We start from the raw sequence: 20,937 nt of genomic DNA, 5'->3' as shown, positions 1-20,937 counted from the left end.
AATTCTACTATTAGTTCTGGGGTGGGGGTGGGGGGTCGTGGGGGGGGGGCTTTGTTTCTCTCTCTCTCTCTCTCTTTTTTTTGGCCAAAATGTCGGTCTGTAATATAAAAACTGAGCAAGGAACAGTGGCATTGGGAGCTTTGCAGAAGGTGCAGTTTGAATTTTGCTTTTCACTGTGGAGCAGCCCGGTAGTGGCCAAATGAATCTTTGCTGCTGGCCGTGTTAACGAGGAGGCTGCTTATTAGCCCCCCCCCCCTTTTTCCTGGGGTGGTGGTGGTGGTATAGTGCTTCAAGGCTTAAATGCGAAGAGAAAGGGGTTGTTGCCTCGTTAAGGAAGCATATGGGTGATTAACAGGACATGTTTTTCCTTCGGAGAGGGAATTTGGTAGCTCTGACCAATGTAAATTTGTAAATATTTAGACGTTATTAGTGACTTTTTAACATTTTTCAGCGAGGTCTGTTATTTACAATGTGTCATATGTTATTAATGTTCATTGCTTAAGTTCCCTGGCAAATGTTTCGTGCCTTCTGAGAAAGTAGACAATTGATAGATTGTTCAAGGGACGAAAAAAAATTGTGAGTGGGTTTTCCAAGTTGAGTTCTGTAAATCTTTAAATATTGGCATTCTGGTCTATACATCACCTCCCTCTAACCTTGCAGTAACAATGAGATAAGTGTATAGATACTTTTCAAGGCTTTTCACTTAAAAGACAGATTTTAAGAAAACATTTTGCAGAAGGGAATGATGTGGAATTTGTTCTTCAGGTTTAACCCTTTTTTCTTTTTTCTTCTTTCCTTTTTTTTTTTTTTAAAGTTTTCAGAGAAATAACTTGACCAAGATGTCCAGTGATAGGCAAAGGTCAGATGATGAAAGTCCAAGTACCAGCAGTGGTAGTTCAGATGCAGATCAGAGGGATCCAGCAGCACCAGAACCCGAAGAACAAGAAGAAAGAAAACCTTCTGCCACCCAGCAGAAGAAAAACACCAAACTCTCTAGCAAAACCACTGCTAAGTTATCCACTAGTGCTAAAAGGTAATACTTATGAGAAATGATTTTTTTTTAAATAGTCTGTAAAGTATATTTTAAGTGAATTAGTTCTTCAGTTGTATTTTCTCTAAAGACAGAAACCAAAATACTTACAAACTTTTTTTTTGGTTAAATGAAAAGTTGTCATTCCTTTGGTTGTATATAAAATATATTTTTTTAAAATGACACTTAACACAGACTTCACTAATATGTTTGCCTGAGTAAAAGAGTCTTTATGTAGAGATGTAACTTCATGTACCCTGACCTTTGTTGTTATTTTAATAAATAGTTTGTGAAAGAAAACTGCACGTATCCTCAAGTTAGATAATGTTTCAAAGTTGCTTTTCCCCCTTTGCTCTGTTTTCTCAACTTCCATATCATTGAGACTCAGAATGATCAGCAGGAATTCTTAAAGTTTTAGAAACCTTTTGGAATTCTGAGTGATCCTATTGCCATGTCTGTAGAGTTATAAAAAAATATTATGACATCATTCTAACCAATCTAGTCATCACCTTCAGCCTTGGGAAAGAAGTTTTTAAATGCCCTCTTCTTTTTTGCATTTAAGTAGAATCATCCTGCATGTTCTTATGTAAGAGCAAATAAAACTGTGGAAAGTAAGAGTTTTCCAGTTTAGAAGTTCTGTTTTATTTCAGAACTTAGAATGCCCCTTTGCCTGTTCAGTTCGAAAGTTGTGGGTGTGTACTTGACTGTCTACATTCATGTGGATCAGCACTAGGGGAAAAAAAACCATATTTTCACATGTTTGGTAGAAAAAAGCATTTGTTTTCTACTGATTTATATGCACTTTGATGGACATAAAAACAAGATTCTACCAATGGAAATCCATCAGTTTTGGTGAAGTTGCAGAAGAGAGTCATTAACCCCTATGATTATTCCTTGTCTCTAAAGTCTTACAGGGCCATACCATTAGGGATCATTAAAAGTTATTCGTAGGCAGTGCTTTTTAAATCTTTCTAAAAGCATACAAAAAATGGGGGAAAGTATTTTAACTTGATCAGGTTTGCATAGCTTCAGGTGTGTTGTCTATAGAGTTTCACTCCCATTTTATCACTTCTCCAAGTCATTAATTTGGGGGTCATTTTCATTAGGTGTGTACAGTATTTGAAATGGTTAAATTTGTTGACATAAATGATTCACTTTGTTGTAGCCAACTCTCAGAGAACTTATTAAACAAGGCTAAAGTCACTAAAACATCTAAATTCTAAAAAAAAAAGACCAAGATGGAAAGCAAAAGTCAAGTTTCTGTAGTTGTCCGAAGCAGCTGCACATGCTTGGTTTGTCATCTGACAATATGCTTTTCAATTTAAGTGCTGTACTTATGATGTGAGAGAGATTCAGTCAAATGCTGAAAGTAAAAATCCTTCAGTGTTCCTTGATAATGTTTGTAAATTTCCACCAATTGATTTGTAAACGTTTTTAAGTACAAAGAAACAGATAAAATATTGTCAAAACTATTTGTGTGCTCCCTGCTGTAGCTTGTTAATTCTGCCTCAGTAAAACTCGTTTAAAGTCATTGTCAAATATTCTAATGCATTCCCTCCTCCCTTCTTGTCTCATTTGCATATAAGCTTGGAAAGAGAATCTCTTAAGTAAAAAGTGTTCTAAAATGGATTATATTCACTTTACTCAGTACTAGTAGAAGATTACTACCCAAATCAGGTGCTGATGTCTCATTTATTTATTGTAGTAAGTAAGAAAAAAGCTGCAAAGTTTCTGTTATGGGATTTGGGTTATGCCTCTGAGAACAAAGAGGAAGCAGCCATGTTAGCATTACTGAAGGCTAAGCCAGTCTTGCATTTAACTGCATGTTGGTAGAGGGCAGTGTAATTCCCTGATTATTCTATAGACTATCTCCAATGCTTTGTGTCTGTTCTCATTTCACCCACAGAATTCAGAAAGAGCTAGCTGAAATAACTCTTGATCCACCTCCGAACTGCAGGTATGAAACAGGGATTTTTTGTTTGTTTTTTTTAAATCAGGGACAATGTGGAGAAATTAATTAATGTGCCTGGATGTTTGTTGAGCAAAACAGATGAGCCATTTCTTTTTTTGGCTTTTCTAGGTGAATTACTATAAAATACAGATTGTCTAAGGTGAAATAAGTAACTACTAGAGGGAAAAAAAATGCTTGATGGAATGTCATGCGGTTTTGATTGTGAATACATTGATTTTTTTTTGCCTCTTAAGGGAGATCACTATGAATGGTACTTTTTTTATTATGATATTTGTGCTGCCGAATGGGGCAAGTTCAAGAGTATTGTGAAAACTTCAAAAATTTTTCTAAGCTTTAAAGTTACTGCTTTTGTGAAATCTTAACCAAACTGACCTTAAGAGCAGAAAGCCTACATAGTTATAAAAATGTAAAATACAGAGTATAGCTGTTCTTTTTTTATTTATTCGAGGATATGTGCCTGAAGGACACATTTTATATGCTAAAATAATGAATTTAGTTGTTACTTTGGATTGTATTGTTGGATTTATTTGTGCTTTAAGGAAAGGTCTCCATTACCTGAGAGAATTCTTGGTGATCTAGGTGATTTAAATATATGAGTTAAAAATAAATGAGTTTGTGTAATGGGAAGGATTACTTATAGTGCAACCCAATAGAGCTAAATTGAAGTAAATTAGCAGAATAAGTTTTAAAAATAAAATTGGCTAGTAATTTTTTCCATTTTAGTAATCGTCCTTTCAGAGTATTATTTTTGGTTTTTAAAATGTGACTGATTTCCAACTGATCAAACTTTAGAAGGACATTGTACTGGAAATATTCAGGATCTAATGTTTTTATGAAAGAGGTGATGCATTACTGAGGAAAATTTTTTATAGTTTAGATATCATGATGTTTTTTGTGTTTTTATCTGTATTTTTGTTGTACCTAAAGATTTATAATGTTAAAGATGAGACCCCTCTTTGAATTCTGTGAATCATACTCCATAGAACAATTCAATTACTTTTCTATTTTATGTGTTAACTGGATCTTAAGATCATTGTGATATGATCCCAGCTTATCCGGTGGTGATTTAGTATGAATTATCCATTTTTCAGCACATAAGCTTTACATTTTATATGAATTAAAAGAAAAAAGCATCATTTTTATAAAGTGAGTGAGCAGACTAATTTTGAATAGGCAGCCTTATGCCATAAATTAAACATGTGACTACATAGGACGAATTATAGTCACAGTTTATTGACTTTTTTTACCTAATAGTGTGTGATGTCTATGTAAGAGTTGTTTGATCTTTAGAAGAGTTAGAATTTTTAGATTTAGCTTTGATATTTATTTTGCTAAGAAAAAAATATAAAGAGCTATTGATTCAAGCCATTTAAAGATTTCAAAATGACATGAAAAGTCAGAAATTAAAAAAAAAATTCTTACCATTTGCTAATGAGATAAACTAATTTGTGTATTTCCTTTAAATTAGATGGGAGTATGACCTGAATGTGTGGCATGCTTCTCAGCAATAGTTGGGTGTTAAGATAGCTAAGAATTATGTCTGACTTGATAAACCCAGAAATATGTCCAAAAGTCCATTGAGGATTATTTTAGAGAGAGCAGGAGCAGGGTTCATTGATCTTTTGACTGTTTCTCTCTAAAGATCAGAACCTCATCCAAGACAATGAAATTACTACTTCAAGTTTAATTATGAGACTAGCAAAATTGTGAAGTGAACTAATGTTAATGTGCTTGCTTGTGGAAAGGAATAGGTTTCCTAAACTCTGCTTTCTCATTGCAACCTCTGTAATGCAATCTAAACTATTTCAACACTCCTCCCTCCCCTCCCCATTCTTTTAATGGATAAATCTCTGGGCGACACATACCAAACACAAGTATATATATCAAACATGTATATATTTGGATTTGTACTTTCAATTTAATCGTACACATACTCTCCCTACTCAGATGCCTCACTTTGCATGGAGGTGAGATCCTGGGTGTTTGAAAATTTTTTCAACCCAGCCTAAGCTCCGGTAGGTCCTGTCAAGCTGGAAAGGCTTTGATTGTGAGCCAGGCACTGGTCTCTATCTTTTGTCTGAGTGCCAAGTTCAGAAAGGCTTCTACCAGAAAGTTTGTTACTGGGTGACAACTTTATTTATTTATTGGCCACAGAAACTTACAGTCACTTATCAACTATGAAGGGTTTGCAGGCTGCTTCCATAGATGGTCCATACTGATGAATCGATGGCTCTTATGGATCTCTATAATTTTCTGGAGGAAATGAAAAAGTATACTTATGCGTATAGGGTCATCACTTTTCCAGTGTGGTCATTTGGGGAAGAGAACACATTTGTTTCATAAGACCACATCTAACATGTGATATGTCCAATAGATATAAACTCCCGAGTTCTTCTTTATGCTTTCAGTGCAGAAACTATTGTAGAATTTCAGTGTTTGTTGATGTTGTTGTTTATTTGTTTAGTTGAGGCCAACTATAGACACCATTGCCCATAGCAAGCCAGGCCCTGCGATTTTCCACTGTCTCCAGAGCCTGTCCCTCCTGAAGTTCATTGTTTCCATGACACAATCTATCTGTCTTAATGTCACATTTTCACATTTTCAAAAGACTACTTTGGTCTCAGCAGTAGATTCACATGCTCTGTCGTTTTGGAATATTCAGTTTTTAGAGGAAAGATTTGGGGGCTTTGGCAGATGTTCTTGGATCATTTAACTATGTCACATCTCCTTGTGGAGCCAAAGCATGGTACAGTAGAGAGTACTGGATAGAGAGTTAGAGACTTTAGGTTACATCTTGGATTTGCCATTTACTCCCTCTGTGGCCCTGGGCAAGAAACTTAATCCCTATGAAGTGCCTTCTTTTATAAAATAAGAGGTTTGTGCTCAGTGACCTCAAAAGTGCTTCCCCAAAATCCATGATTCTCTGGGCCACATTTTGATGTGTTGAATTAATACAAAGGTGTGTTACCAATGCAATATTCTTTTTGCCCAGTTCTGTGATTTCATCAGTTTTGAAAACTTGAGTATGGAGACTCCAGCCACAGATGCAGATTTGTGACTTAATAGGCTTAAGAGAGTTGCCTTAAGAGAAACTAAAGAACTTGATGCATAGTGCAAGCCATGGGGGACTTGAAACCCCACCAGGTCTTCCTGAGGAGACAAGCCCATCTATCCATTGTATTATATTGTTTGTATCTTGATAGTTTTAAAAAGTTTTTCAGCCAAGAAATGAAAATTTGAATCCATGTATAATTTTTTAAAAATCCAACTGAAAAGAGTGACCTCCCCCCAAAAGAGATATTTCCTTACATCTCCAATTATTTTTGTTATTTTTAATTGACTTTTGTGTAATCTCTTCATGTGAGTCATTCTAGATAGAATAGATTTACTATTGAATTGTGTGATATTTTGAATTATTTTTATATGTAAAAAATATTTTTGTTTACTTGAATGATATGGTAATGTAAAAATAATGGAAAGAGGTCCTTTCTATATTTAAAATGTTTTTGTCCATTTCATGATTACAATTTTTGAATGATGGAAGAACATAGCTAAAAATTGCAATAACTCAGTATGCAATTTTATTTTAATAATTCTTGTCAGTTAGACTTTGTAATTTATATTTCATATTTGGACCTAGAATGTGACTATCCTGATATATGTAGGGGCAGAAGGAGAATTGAATTGTGTTCTTGATAAAATATTAATAATTCTATCATTTTTTTAGATAAGGTTATGCTATATTGCCCAAGTTTGTCATAAAATGCTTCTATTCATGACATACACATTGATGACTATCTTAGAGTCTAGCATGTGAATATCCAATTATATTGAATTCTTGTACTTGTCATGTTTTTAGTACAAAAATATTATAATTTGTGGATAGTGATGTCAATCAAGAGGTATTTGATTGGGGGCTTATTATGGACCCAATAGTGTTCTAGGTCTGGGCATTCTAAGACCAACTTAACCTCAGGCATTTAGAATATATTTAGGATATTCAAGTTTTAGAAGAGAGGCTCTGAGGTTCTGGCAGATAATCTTAAATTAATATAGTATTTGACCTGGATGTCATGGTGTCAAGCAGATACAGGTTCTGATTCTGCCTTTGCCACATAGTGGCTGTGTGACCTTGGGTAAATCCCTTAATACTTTCTGCTCCAGACCACCAAGGCTCTCAGTTGCCTAGTGGGTGCTATTGAAATCCCAGATCCAGTCCTGAGGAAAGAAGGCAGGTCCAAGGGTGTCCACACCCTGACAGTCTTGTTATGCAGCAGATGTTTGGAATGGTGTTTGCTATATAACCCTAAAGTAAGCTGGTCTGTGAAGCAACAGAAATGCTCCTTTCAAGCAGCTTAGTATATGACTTAGTGGAACTTTTCACACCATGAAGTGTGACTAATATATGGACTCAGACAATGTTTTAATAAACATGGATATTCATAAGTAGCCAGTTACTTGACATCAGAATGACGCCACTGATTCACAGTGTCTGATTAGGATGGGGATACGTGAAAGATCTGAAAGCAGTTACTGTAATAGATGATTTGCAAATGGCGCCCCGCCTTGTGATTAAGGAATGATGAAAATTCTAGTGGGCTTGCCATGCTCTGACTGGCTCTTCTTGCCTATCCTTCAGAAATTTCCTAGTAGGTCCAGGTGCTACCTGGAGAACATTTGTCTGCAGTGCCCCAGCGCAGGTTAGAGTCTTCTCAGTGATTCAAGATGAATCTTTGAAAGCTACCTGGAATCTGAAAGGAAGTGTGAGCCAATATGTGTGAGATACATGGTATTTTTGGGAGGTCCTCTGGTTTTAACTTTCTTTCCTTCCTTCTCCCTGCCCTGCACTATTGCATAGTTTAGTTGGATAAGTGCTTTATTAGCTGTCTTTGGGTTCTGTGACCTCTCCGTGGTTTGGGGAATCTCATTTATAGTTTCTGTACATAGTAAGCTTTTAATGTTTGTTGATTGCTTGATAAAAAGGGATCTTTGTTATCATCTAATGTAACTCCTCGTTTTACTCTTGAGAAAACTTTAAAACTTGGAGAAGTTAATTCATTTGTGGAAGGTCACAAGGTAGTTCTTTTAGTTGTTTCAAGTGGGATATAAATTCGGTTGAAAGGAACTTTTTTTTTTTTATTAAATTTTAAACCCTTAATTTCTGTGTATTGACTTATAGGTGGAAGAGCGGTAAGGGTAGGCAATGGGGGTCAAGTGACTTGCCCAGGGTCACACAGCTGGGAAGTGTCTGAGGCCGGATTTGAACCTAGGATCTCCTATCTCTAGGCCTGGCTCTCAATCCACTGAGCTACCTGAAAGGAACTTTTTGATGAGTTCATCAATCAATTTAATTATAAATTTCAGAAGTTATAATATTGAGGACGTGTTCATAAGTTTATCAGATTTCCTTTTTTTTTTTTTTTACAAACGAGGATACTGAGGACAAATAACAAAAGTGAGCCAGGATTGCATAGGCCATTTGATTCAACTCTAGTACCTTTTTTACAATATACCATCTTGCCCTAGATTTTGGAGATTTTTAATAGTAGATGATTAATATAAAATAATTGATTTTTAACCCAAATAAATTACATTTTGCTGGATATTCAGTTCATCAGTTTGCCATAGACATGGAAACTACATGAAATGAAATGAGATTGTACTTGATGTTTTGTTGAAAGCCCTATATCCTTTATTATTTGTTTTTTTTTCCCCATAATCATGCTGAACATAATGGCTTAATTTAGTAATTACTTATTCATCTGTAGCAGTCTTCCCTTTCTAGGTTCTCATATTCACTGAAATACTTATTTAGAGTATGATAATAGTTAGAAGTGAATTTTATCTATCTAGTAGAATTTGACTAGCAAATTAAACTTCCCCATTATTACAAACAGGAAAGTGATGATTACAAAATTAAGCTTTAAAACCTTTATTTGCCAATCATGTGAGAATAACGTTATGAATAGCATTGCTTTATGATCCAGAACTACCCTACCCCACAAATACAAATGAAAAAAACTGCAAAAACACTTCAGATTTTTATTATGAAAAAAAATTGAATTGAAAAAATTTAGTTATTCAGTTGATGAGATTCTCTGTATTCTTTTAGTAATGTTGTTAACCTCACTAATGTGTTGCTATTTAAAACCTCCAAATTAATTCCAGTACCTAACACAGTGAAGGTCTTGCATGTATTAGACACTTAATAAATATTTGTTGAATTGCCTCTTTTCAGCAACAACTAAATTGGTGTCCTGTTCTAGTTCTGCTTGAAGATTTTGCAAGGCCTTTTTAAGATCTGGAAGAACTTTTCTTGTTATTCTTAGTAAGCAATGACTAGTCTGTTCCACGCTTAGTCTTTTTGTCAAGATTGGACTCTGGAAAACTTTATTTTAGAGGGCTGCTGCTCAGAACAGGGGTGCATTCCTATGAAAGGAATGAAAAGTGCTGATTTATTCTTAATTATTTTGATAAATGAATGTGTTCTTTTTTAATTATTATTTGCAATTTGTTATAACCAGGAAGGAATAGATTTGATTCTTTTGCTTTTAAGCTATTCCTAGGTACTATACTTTGGTGAGGAGAAAGAGGACTGTTAGGTGAAAGACTTTCTTATCTATTAATATCACCGTGTCTTATGGTTACCAGCAGAGAATACTGTTTCTTATCCCTTCTTCAGAGATAATAGCCTATCTTTCTCTTCACTCTTACCCACTAGAGAACATTTGTTGTTACTTGAGATATGTATGTTTTATTTCATAAGTAAAGCCTTAGGCATGACTGTTCCACACACCTGTCAAAGTTTTTGTCATTGCTAAATTAACATGACCATTTTAGGTCAACATAGTTTGCCATCGATGGCTAACTAATTCTAGAGAAGTATATTTTGCTACTTTATTATTACCCCCCTACTTTTTCTGTTAATCTTGACTCTTATGACTAACTCAAGGGTTTTTTTCTTTTGATTCTTTAATCTCAAGATTATAGCCTTTTCTTTATTTTTTGATATCATGCTGTTTAAAATTTCTTTTGTTAACTATTTTGATAGTCTCACCAGACTTCTTTTAAAAAATTCCCCCCTCCTCCCACCTTTTATGGAACTTTAGATAAATAAGTACTTCGTTTTTCTTTTTGAGTTCATGATACTTTTATTGTGGTTCATTATGATTTTCCATCAAATGCTAGGCTTGAGCAGATTTTGTTTTTTAATCACTAGTAACATCTCCTGGTCAAAATGCATACTGTTTTTTCTCTGGATGTGGACTAGAACACAAAGTTCAGATAGCTGAGATGTTCCTTCATGGAACCATGGCTGAGTGCTATGGTCTTTATGGATTAAAACTAATTCTGTCTGCATTTCAAAGAATTTTTGTTTCACTAATAAAATCAAAAAATATTTGTAAATGAACTGACCACTTATAACCTGGGAAGAGAAAGCCTCTAAAGTACACAGTTAGCCCAGTCTTTCATGTATGTTATGGGTCTGTCTCCCTTGGCCATTTGCCATGTTGGCTGGCTTTTAGACTCTTAATAAGGAGCAAGACCACTGTTGACTCAAGAGAAAATTCTAATAACATTGACATTTACATTATGCTTTAATGTACACATATAATCTCACCAGAGCCTCACAACACCCTGTGAGGTAAGCTCTTGAAGTATTTTAATAAAGTCATAGGACATAGAAGGAGGAAGAATTTGAATTAAATTCTTTCCTGACTGAGGAAGTCTTAGAACTGGCTGTAGAAGAGCAAAAGTTTTTTGTTTGTTTGTTTGTTTTTTAAATCTATAGCTTTCAAGAACTCTCAGCCTATCAGCCAAAAACCATTTATTAAGGCTTATCCTGTTTGCGGCATTGTCATAAATGCTGAGGACATGAAGAAAGCCCAGACAGGTTTCCCTGCCCTCTTGGAGTACACATTCTAATGGGGGAGATGATCTAATAGCTCTGTGTACTCCTAAAACCTATTCCAGGTAAATGGGGGTGATTTCTGGGGGAAGGCACCAGAGGAGTGGGGGAGAGCCACCCTGGATTGGTGTTGGCTTCCTTAACTGTAAGCAGCCTTTTATTTCAGAATCATCCCCTCAAGGCACTCATAAAGCCTAAAGAGCAGTTAAAAGGAATCTAGGAAGTAGTGAAATGGAGACCTTAGAATAAGGAATTACTAAAGCTAAGTTCTTCCTAGGAAGACTGATTGGAAAATCTAATTGAAATCCTTAAAATCATGATTATGGTGTAAATGAGGTGAATAGCATATTCTGTCCCTAACCGAATACTAGGATATATAAGTGTGTGCAGAGCAACCCTTGGATGTTTGATCTAGTTAAGTTCGATACAATAAGAAAATGATACTTACCAGCATTAGTAATAAAATTAGTGGAGCTCATTTCCCAAAGAGGTGGTATTTAAAAATATTTGAAAAGTTATTTGGATCTACTTGAAAACTGACAGAATCACAACTGGTTACCAAGCAATACTTAAGGCAGACCCTTTCCCTTGTGTGGTATATATTTGGTAATAGAATACTTGGCTGAATACACCAAGGTCCGACAGTAGTCTTCTATGTTCCTTTCTATAAAATTTTCATAGATAAACAAATAAGTATATATATGATTTATCTTTTTCATAGTCAATTTCAAATGAAATTGAATTTTTAAATATGTAAAATGGCCTGTAAATGCAATTTAGAATTTGAGAGATAAGATAGTGACTACACATGATGCTACTGTCAAAAGAGGTACAGAAGAAGTACTTTAAAAGCATGGTAATCAGGAATAAGGTTTTATTTGGAATGTGGAATGAAAGGGAGTTGTAGAACATAGGGGAATGACTATTAGAACAAGGCTCCCTAATGGCTCTTTTAAGGATTGGTCAGTCTTTGGTCAGTTATGTTGAAGAGAGGATTTTAGTTCACATAATCTAAAGACTCTTCCAATTCAGAGATTCTGAGATATATTTTCTTTTATTTGGGGGTATATTTTGGTGTGTTATTGAGAACTTTGGTGCCTTCCCATTCTTTAGACATGGCTGACATCAAATAATGTTTAGCAAAATTTTGTCTCTCTCTACTTTTCTCCCCAGAGTGTTTTGAAATTGTTTATAAGTTGTTTTACAGATGGGAAACTGCTAGAGATAAGAAATGATATGTTTTAGGGGAAACCTACTTAATCATTTGGAATTTTCTGAATGTTTTAAAGGTTATGTCTTGAGCATACACGTCTATATGTACACTCTTCTACTGTATCTACTTCTCTTTCTAACCTTGTGATAATTCTGTCTCAACATCATTTTGTTATAGTTGAGATGCCTCAGACAGGCTTCAAGTTGTCAAAGTAATTTCATGCTGATTTGGTAATTTTTTAAATTTGAAATAATATTTCCCCCCCTAAAATTTGGATATGAGATTTGTCTAGGGTGCTATGTAAATATAAGCTATTATTATGTTAATATGTATAAGCTGTTTTCTTTAGTATGTTTGGTATTTTAGCACATTTAGTATGTTAGCTCACTGGACAACTTGGCAAAACACTCCTAATATTTTCCATAGTGAGCTGTCAGGATTATGTGATTCCTTTTAGATTGGTGGGAGTAATTTGAAAGGAGAGTGATATTTTAGATTCAAGTGAATATGTTGTCTTTAATCTATTGTGTCTGCACAAAATAAAGGTATTAAAGAGAAAAAAATGAGAAGAATTGAAATTATATTTATGCTGACAATCCATAACTTTTATTTTAAAAATGGTGAACACTCAGTTGCTTCATTTAATGTCTATTTGTGTCATGGTAGTGATACCTTTGGTGGCAGTGAACATTGGTGTCATGAAGAATAGTGTCTGTATAGACTGTAATTTGTTTTTAAAGTTATTTTAATCCTGGTCTTATTTTGACTTGGCCCTTTGTGTATATGCCTAGTGTCTTATTTTTATGATTAATAGTACAACCTTTGGATAGGACTGTGATACACTATTCATTTTCTGAGATTGTGTCTGCCTCTATTTTGGTGGTATTTCAGGCCAGATGTACCATTAATGCCATTCTGAAGTTTCTCAGCTCTTTCACTGTCCCAGAGCAAATATACTTTGTCATCCTGTTTCACTTCCAGTTTGTCTGAGGGAAAATAAAGACATCTCTAGTCCAAAATTATTTTTTGGGAGCATGGCTCCACATCATTTGGTCTGAATGAAAGGCCTCAGGAAACATGAATTCTTTTATTTTTATTTTATTTTCCTTTACTTATAAATCATCCTACCTTTATTTTTCACATCCCTAACTTTTTATAAACATCATTTATTCATTTTATGAGGGAGTTATTTTATTGGAGTTAATTTTACCCTTTACAATCTTCTAAGCCCTTTATAAATGGATTATTTTACATATTCAGTTGCAGTAGGTCAGGGGATCCATTTATTTCAGGAATCCAAGAGAAATGATTTCAGAAGATATTTTGTGTGTGTGTGTGTGTGTGTGTGTGTGTGTGTGTGTGTGTTATTGCTTTCTGTTACTTTACTTTTAAGAAATGGAAGGCCCTGTAGAATAGGCTTTTTTGACTTTATACTTCATATTTATTTTTGAGGATCATTTATGCATTTGTTAAATCTTTTATTACTCCACTTCTTGTCATTTGGCTATGAATTGAGTTATATGGGGGAGCCCTTGCTGTACAAAGGCACATAGAATTCTAGGAATATTCTGTTTTATGGTAATTTTAATGGAGATTAATTTTACTCCTCCCCCTTCATATATTACCACAAGCCTTGGGCTGCTAGGAAATCTGAATGCCATATATTCTTTTCCTCAACCTAGAAATAAGCAAGTTAAAGGAGAGTGATTTTTATCTCCCTGCCAAGATACGTAATACAGTGGAAAGAAGTTTGGATTTGGAGTCCAAAGACTCGAGTTGTGATGCAGGTTCTCTGCTACTTCTTATGCTACTAACTAGATGACCTTAAGTAAGGAGGGAGGTCACTTACTATGTGCCCTGCACTGGACACTTTGACAAATATCTCATATAATTCTCACTATCCAATGGGATAGTTGCTATTGTTATCCCCATTTTACAGTTGAGGAAACAGGCGGATTGCATGACTTGCCCAGGGTCACATGGCCACTAAGTATCCGAGCCTGGATTTGAACTCAAGTCTTCCTTATTCCAGGATCCTTGCTAATAGCTGCTTCATTTAACTTCCTTCAGTGGATGTCAGGATTCTCATCTGTTAAGTCAGGGACTACACTAGACTTCTAACGTCCCTTCTAAAGCCAAATCTTAGGAGAATTTCAAATTTAAATGTTTTGCCTTAGGAAAACAGATGCATAAAAAATAAAGTATAACATTTGGTAGCAAAATAATGTAGCTACTACATCTGTTAAACTTACTGTGCCTCTTATATCTTGTGTGAGAAGCGAGTCCTTTCAGAAGCTGCCATTTAAGTGCACGACACTGATCTAGCATTTTCCTTTCTCCTTTGTCAGGGCATTGTTTGTGAGATTTTAGCACTGAATAATTCGGGTATCTTGACTGGAAGCTACCACACTGTGGTAGGTTTCATGTGGAGGTTAGGTTCTCCGTGGAAGTGGAAGGGGAGATCTTTGTGGCTGTTCTACCTTTGTTCAGATGTGTGAGTCTTGGTGACCCCATGGGCCAGAGCCTGCCAGGCCCTTCTGTCCTCCACCCTCTCCAGAGGTCTGTCCGACTCACACTTGTTGCTTCTGTGGCACTTCCTGTATATGTATATGTATTGTAAGAGGGAAAAAGGGTTTTTTTTGGGTTCAATATATTAAAAAATGGTCGCCAGAGGATTGATAATAGTTCAATCCTCAATTAAGAATAATCTCAAGTCAAAATTGATTTTTATAGAAGTTTATTTACAATTAAGAAGAGAGAGAGGAAATAGGACTCTAACCCAGTAGGTAATTTACTACCATCCTCTAATTAATCCAGGTAGATCTTAACCCTCAGCTGAGAGTCAGAGGGCCAGAGGCCCGGAGGTGAATGAAGCAAACTTCATTCACAGAGTCTATAAAAAGAAGTTTCTTAAGAGAAGTTGAGGAAGTTTCAGTCTTTAAACTCACCATGTAGAATTCAAAAGAAGATATTTAAAGCAATCTCACCAAGGTCTCAGCATTCCAACACTCCTCCCCGAACCAGAAGAGGTCTGTCACCAGATGCCCTCTTCAACAGAAGACCTCTCACTCACTCAACTCCCTCTTTTAAATGGGTCGCGTATGCATCACTTCCTGTGCCTTCCCCTAGCCTGCATGTCCAATCACAATAGACTCTTTCTCATAGACCGCCTAGGGGGCAGTCAGTCAATTCTGATTGTCACTCACTCTAGGGCACCTGGGTTAGGACCTCCCAGAATTGGAGGTGCTCTTCACCTTTGGTGATTAGATCTAAAGTTGGGCAGTGTAGACTTAATCTAATTATCACAGTATGAATACTGTATGCATATAAAATAGCAGTATGCATACCAAAAATTGAGATTTCGATTCTCATACAATATTTTGTACACATAACATTTCTTCCTCAAGCTATGTTTCTTATTTTTAATACCCTCTTAAACTCTAGAATCCTACAGGAAACCAAAAACATACATGTATGGAGGCATGTGCTTATGTGTAGATTCATTTGATCTATTCATTAGTAGCTTTTACTTATAGAGAAAGCTGTATCTCTACACAAGATTTTTTCATGTAAACTTCTTGTATCAGCTTTTTGAAATGTTTATTCTGTTGTCCTTATCTTTAACCTCTTTCCCACTTTATCAGCCTCTTCCTGCTTCCTAGACAATTTAATGAAGACTGTTTAAAATTTTTTTTCTATCTTCACCTCTCATTATTATTCAATCTCCCTTTTTCTTTATCTCTAAATGTATCTGTATCTCTAAAAGTCTTCTGTAACTACTATCTTTTTTTTCTGCTCTATAGTTATTTCATCTATTGTAATCTGGATTTTCTACTTCTATTATAAAGTCTTACTTATAAGGGTCACCTTTTGACATTCTTGTGGGTTAGGAAGTTGTCTGCTTTAATTAATTTAATTCTTCATAGCTTTTCATTTGCTTTAGGATCCAACTCTTACTCTGCCTGTACAATTTGGACTTCTCATTTTTTTTTTTGTCTCTTCCTAGTTTTAATCTTGTCTCTTTTTACTTTTTTTTTTTTTTTTAACATTTCCTGATGTAGTTTGGCTCCTCTCCCTCCCTCCTCTTTTCCAAACCCTTTACTTTCTTGCCAAACTCCTTGATCTATTCTCATTTGCAACTCACTCAGAAATTGTTGGCTAGAATTTCCATTGGCCTATTATAAGTTTGGCTTCTTTCCTGCTTTGTGGGTAGTCACCAAATCATATTTCACATTCAGATTTCACTATATTTTTATTTTTCTTAAAAATCAGGATTGGCTGTCAGTGGGGCTGTAATTAGTGTACAGTAAGACTTAGAGTTTAGTGTAGGGGGTTGCATTGTTGGTACTGAAAATTAAAAGATTCTTGTCTAGAGAAGGGGCAGCAAAGGTCAGTGAAAAAACTTATGTGCCGTCACATTTTGATTACTAGTATTCATGAGGGCTTCTTTCTAAGTAACATCACTTCTCCCTTCTGGAAACTTGCTACTTAAACTGGATTTTCTGCTGCTGAAGAGAGGCAGAAAGAGGTAAGGGCAGAGAGCTCCCTAGTTGATACCCTAGTCCATTCCTTGTAACCCATTACAATGTCAGTCAGCTTCTTCACCTTACAACTTAGTCTATTAAAAATAGTCATCTTACTAGTCTTCCCACTTCTGGTTTGTCCCAGTGCCAATTCTTTCTTTACAACACTGCCAGTTTCTTTTTGGTCTAGATTTGTGATTTTTATCAGTGTTGCAGAATTAATCTTCCCCAAAATGTAGCTTTGATCATGTCATTTTCTACTTCAGAAAACTCTGAGGGCTCTTCATCAGGGCCTTCTACCCTCTGGCCCCATCTGTGTTTCTAGCCTTATCTCCCATTGTATGAGAATCATCCGTTCCAGTCAAACCAGCCCACTCACCTTGTGTGCTTTGCTGCTTCTGTGATTTCTCTGGAACCCTTCTTCCTCCCCCTCTCCTTTCAAACCTCTTGCCCACTGACCAAAGTGCTGCCCATTCTTCATGGTCCAACTCATTTTCCTTTTCCTCTTACCTTTTAACTCCTATAGCATTTATTGCACATGAAGTCTCAGCATCAGGACTTGAGTTCAAATCGTTCTGACAGTAGCCGTGGGAGCCATGGTCAAGTAACCTTACTTTTCTGAGTCTTAGCATCTTTATTGCTCAAATGAGAGTAATGATACCTACAGTATAGTACCTATCTGTGGGGCTCAGTGCCCTAAATCATTTGAATTTTTTTCCCTAAGATGTGATGTGTTTTTTTTCCTGTTGATCCCCAAATCTCAGGGCAGCCTTAAGACTTTGGGGACACCCAAATGCTCCCAAATGGCAGTTAATTTTGTGTAGAATTCCTGTTCTCTAGGACTTACTGCGTTTAATGGTGAAAATGGTATCAGCAGAGAAAAAGGTATCACATTTTTTGGGAAAGAAAATCCAAATGATGAAGGGCATTTTATACTATTTGACATTTCTGTTCCCATAGGTGCAGGGTCTCTTTAGAGACATAATGTTGGTCCTCTGATTATAGAGGACTGCTGTTTTCCTTGTATTTCTTTGATTAGTTACAAGTAATGTGACAATTATAATTAATGGATGTCACTAGTAGAAAATTTGGACAAATTGCATGTTTGCTTTTACATATAAGCTCTAATGAGATTAAGGGCAAGAAAATTTAATTCGAAGAATTGATTGGAGACAAGGGAAATGAGAGGATTTAAATTAGGAAAGTAAACTAACTGTTCTTCCTTGTTACTCTATTGGGATATAGTCTTAACATAAAACTCATACTTCTGAACCAGCTAATAGCCTTTGATGAAGACCGTAAATACTTATTTGTGAGCCACCAGCCTAACTAAATCTAGATGGAGAGTATTTGGTTGGTAGGTTGGCCATTTGATGAGAGAATTCTTTTTGGCCATGACAGCCCAAACCACAAAATAAATAATTTACAGATAAACATCATCAAGGATGTATTTGCGTGCAAAAGCCAATACATTTCCAGAGCATATTAATTGTGCTTCTTGAAAAGGCTTGCTACTTCTAGCTCCACAACATTTCTTGCCTTTGTCCACCCCATTTTAGATTTGGACTAACTATAGTTTTAGCCTCTTGTCCAGTCTTCCTTCCTCCAGCCTTTCCCTGCTCCAGTCCTATCTTCTACTTTGGAGTATGGACCAAAATGATTTTCCTGAAGTGCAGGTCTGACCTTGTCCCTTTCCCATCCCACTATATACTATTGGTACACTATACCTACTAGGATCAAATACAAACTATTTTTTGACATTTAGATCTCCTCACAACTTGGCCTTCCTCTGGAAGACAGAAAGATTGCTCCCCTGCACTCACTCTGAGATGGAGTCATTCTGGCTGTTTGCTCAGGTACCCCTGGACCCCATCCTTGTGCCTTGGGACTGCTTATCTCCTATGCTTCCTAACCTCCTCCTTATGGAGTATCCCTGTTTTCACTCAATATTGAGTTTAAGTACTACTTTCTAGATCAGAGGTGTCAAATACAGCTGTTCTCAAGCCTGCCCTCATCACCAGATTAAAATGCAATTGGGAAATATTTAGTGAATTAAATAAAAATACAATAAAACATAATTAATGTTGAATTTTAAAACTAAGCATGCAGCTGTACTATGGTTTAGTAGCTTCCATTTCTATATAATTTTCAATACCACTGATAAAGAGGTCTTTTCCCTCCCTTACTTGTTGATAACAATCTTCCTCCTTCACAATTGTTTGTATGTATTATGTATATACCTATAGGTACAAGTCTCTTCCATTAGAACCAAAGCTCTTAAAGGGCAAGGACTGGTTCATTTTTTTGTCCTTGTAATCCTAGTGCTTATCATAGAATAAGTGTTTAATAAAATATGTTGGTTGATTTAAATCAAATACTTCTTAAAAATAGAAAAATGAAATAAAATCTGGGACTTAACCTTCATGGATATATAAGACATATAAATGCAACCACAAAACAGTTCTTGCAGAAATAAAGACTGATTTAAATAACTAGAAAGATATTTAGTGTTTTAGACTAGGCCTGTTATTTAGTATACTAAAAATGGCAATATTACTCAAATTTAATCTACAAATTTATCACTACACAGAATTGTCAAGAGGAAATTAGACAGTGTTCAATAAAACAATAAGAAGCTTCATATGGAGCAGAGGTTCCAACTTTTTTTTTTTTGGTCATAGACACCTTTGTAGTCTAGCAAAATCTGTGGACTCCTAAGAGTTTTTTAAATGTGTGACATAAAATGCCTAGCATTAATTATGAAGGAAACTAGTTATATTAAAATATACTTATCAACATTTGTATATGTATAAGTCAAATTCCTGAATCCTATAGTCCTTGATATGGCAGAACACAAGGGTCAGGTATATGACTGACTGAATGAATGAATAAGAATCATGCTTATAATTTGCTAATATCTAAGGAAATGGTGGGGAAAGTGGGAATTGATATTACCAGATCTCAAAAAAAAAATCCCCCCAAACTCTAGTGATTATCAAGATTGAGGTCCTGGGTTAAATACAGATGTGTATATATGGATCATTGGAATATATGAGATAAATCTTGGAAATAAATACAATATTTTAACCTTCTATAAATGAGTAGAATATTCTGCTTTTCCATAAATTCACCAAATTCGAGTTCTAATGTCTTTTAGTTTCATTTACATTATTTTGGCATTATGTATCTTCTCTTTTTGGTGTTTTCTTCTGCCTTAGTATAAAACATGAGACTGTAGGTTTAAGACTGGAAGTCCCTCTAGTCCCGCCCCTCAATATATAGATGAGACACAGTAATTAAATGATTTCCCAGGGTTACTTGGGTAGCAAATTACCAGTAAGGATTTGAACTCAGGTTTAGCATCATATACTTAGTAATAGAGTAGGTGAATCAAGGAGTGCAAATAGCTTAGTAAATTTTTTCACTTAATTCCAATAATAGCTAGGTGGCAAAGTAGACAGAGTGAAGTCTGGAAGATTCTTTTTCCTGAGTTCAAATCTGACCTTGGACACTAACTATGTTATCCTGGGCAAGTCTCTTGACCTTTCCCTCAGTTCCCTCTTCTGTGAAGTGAGCTGAAAAAGGAAATGGCAAACCACTTCAGTATCATCCCTAATTGGGTCACGAAGAATTGGGACTAAGGGTTAAATGCGAAGATATTTGTAAAGTACTCAGCATCGCCCCTGGCACCTCCTAGGCACTATACAAATGTTGATATAAAAAGCACAAATACAGGAAATCAGGAGACCTGGCTTCCAGTTCTGGCTCTGTCCCCACGTACCTTTGGACAAGTTGCATAGTTGGCCTCTCTGTGACTCAGTTTCCTCTTGCATAAATAAGAGGACTGGATGAATCCCAGTGTCCCAGCTCACCACAGCAATCCAACAGCTTCTTTGCTAATGAAGTTTTCACCTAAAACAACAGAACTACTGTTCCTTCCTGTAGGCCACTTTATAGCTTACCATCATTACTTGGAGAAGTTAAGAATTACTCTAGCTAGACTTGTTTAGCTCTGTTTTTGAGCCTAATCTGGTATTGGGAACCAGTATCCCAAGGCAAAACCCTATTTCTTTCTCTTTTTTTCCTTTTCTCTCTTTTTTGGTTTTGCTTTGATTTCCAGGAAAGCTAAAAAAAAAAAAAAAAAAAAAAATTTCTCAGATTTGTTGGCTGCCTTGCTAGATTTAGAGCAGATTTTTTATTCTGTGAACTAGATGGCCTTTAACGTGGTTCTCCTTAGCTCAAACAATTTTTGATTTTCTATACATTAGTGTGATAAATGTAAATTAGTGT

General features: G+C 35.6%; 1 protein-coding gene across 2 annotated transcripts in view; it reads left to right on the top strand.

The window, feature by feature from the left end:
- Positions 1–781: 781 nt before the first annotated feature.
- The window catches only part of UBE2E3 (ubiquitin conjugating enzyme E2 E3), a 196,955-nt gene continuing 176,799 nt past the window's right edge, over positions 782–20,937 (top strand). For both annotated transcript variants that reach the window (XM_044669737.1, XR_006505806.1), the window contains exons 1-2: positions 782–1,033; positions 2,937–2,987. In XM_044669737.1, the coding sequence (XP_044525672.1) occupies positions 840–1,033; positions 2,937–2,987 (245 nt within the window). In that variant the 5' untranslated portion in view covers positions 782–839. The remainder of the gene's footprint in view (positions 1,034–2,936; positions 2,988–20,937) is intronic.

This window comes from Gracilinanus agilis, chromosome 3 (genome assembly GCF_016433145.1).
Source record: "Gracilinanus agilis isolate LMUSP501 chromosome 3, AgileGrace, whole genome shotgun sequence".
NCBI lineage: Eukaryota > Metazoa > Chordata > Mammalia > Didelphimorphia > Didelphidae > Gracilinanus > Gracilinanus agilis.
Note: the sequence above shows the minus strand (reverse complement) of the source record. Positions and strands in the feature narration are given on the sequence as shown.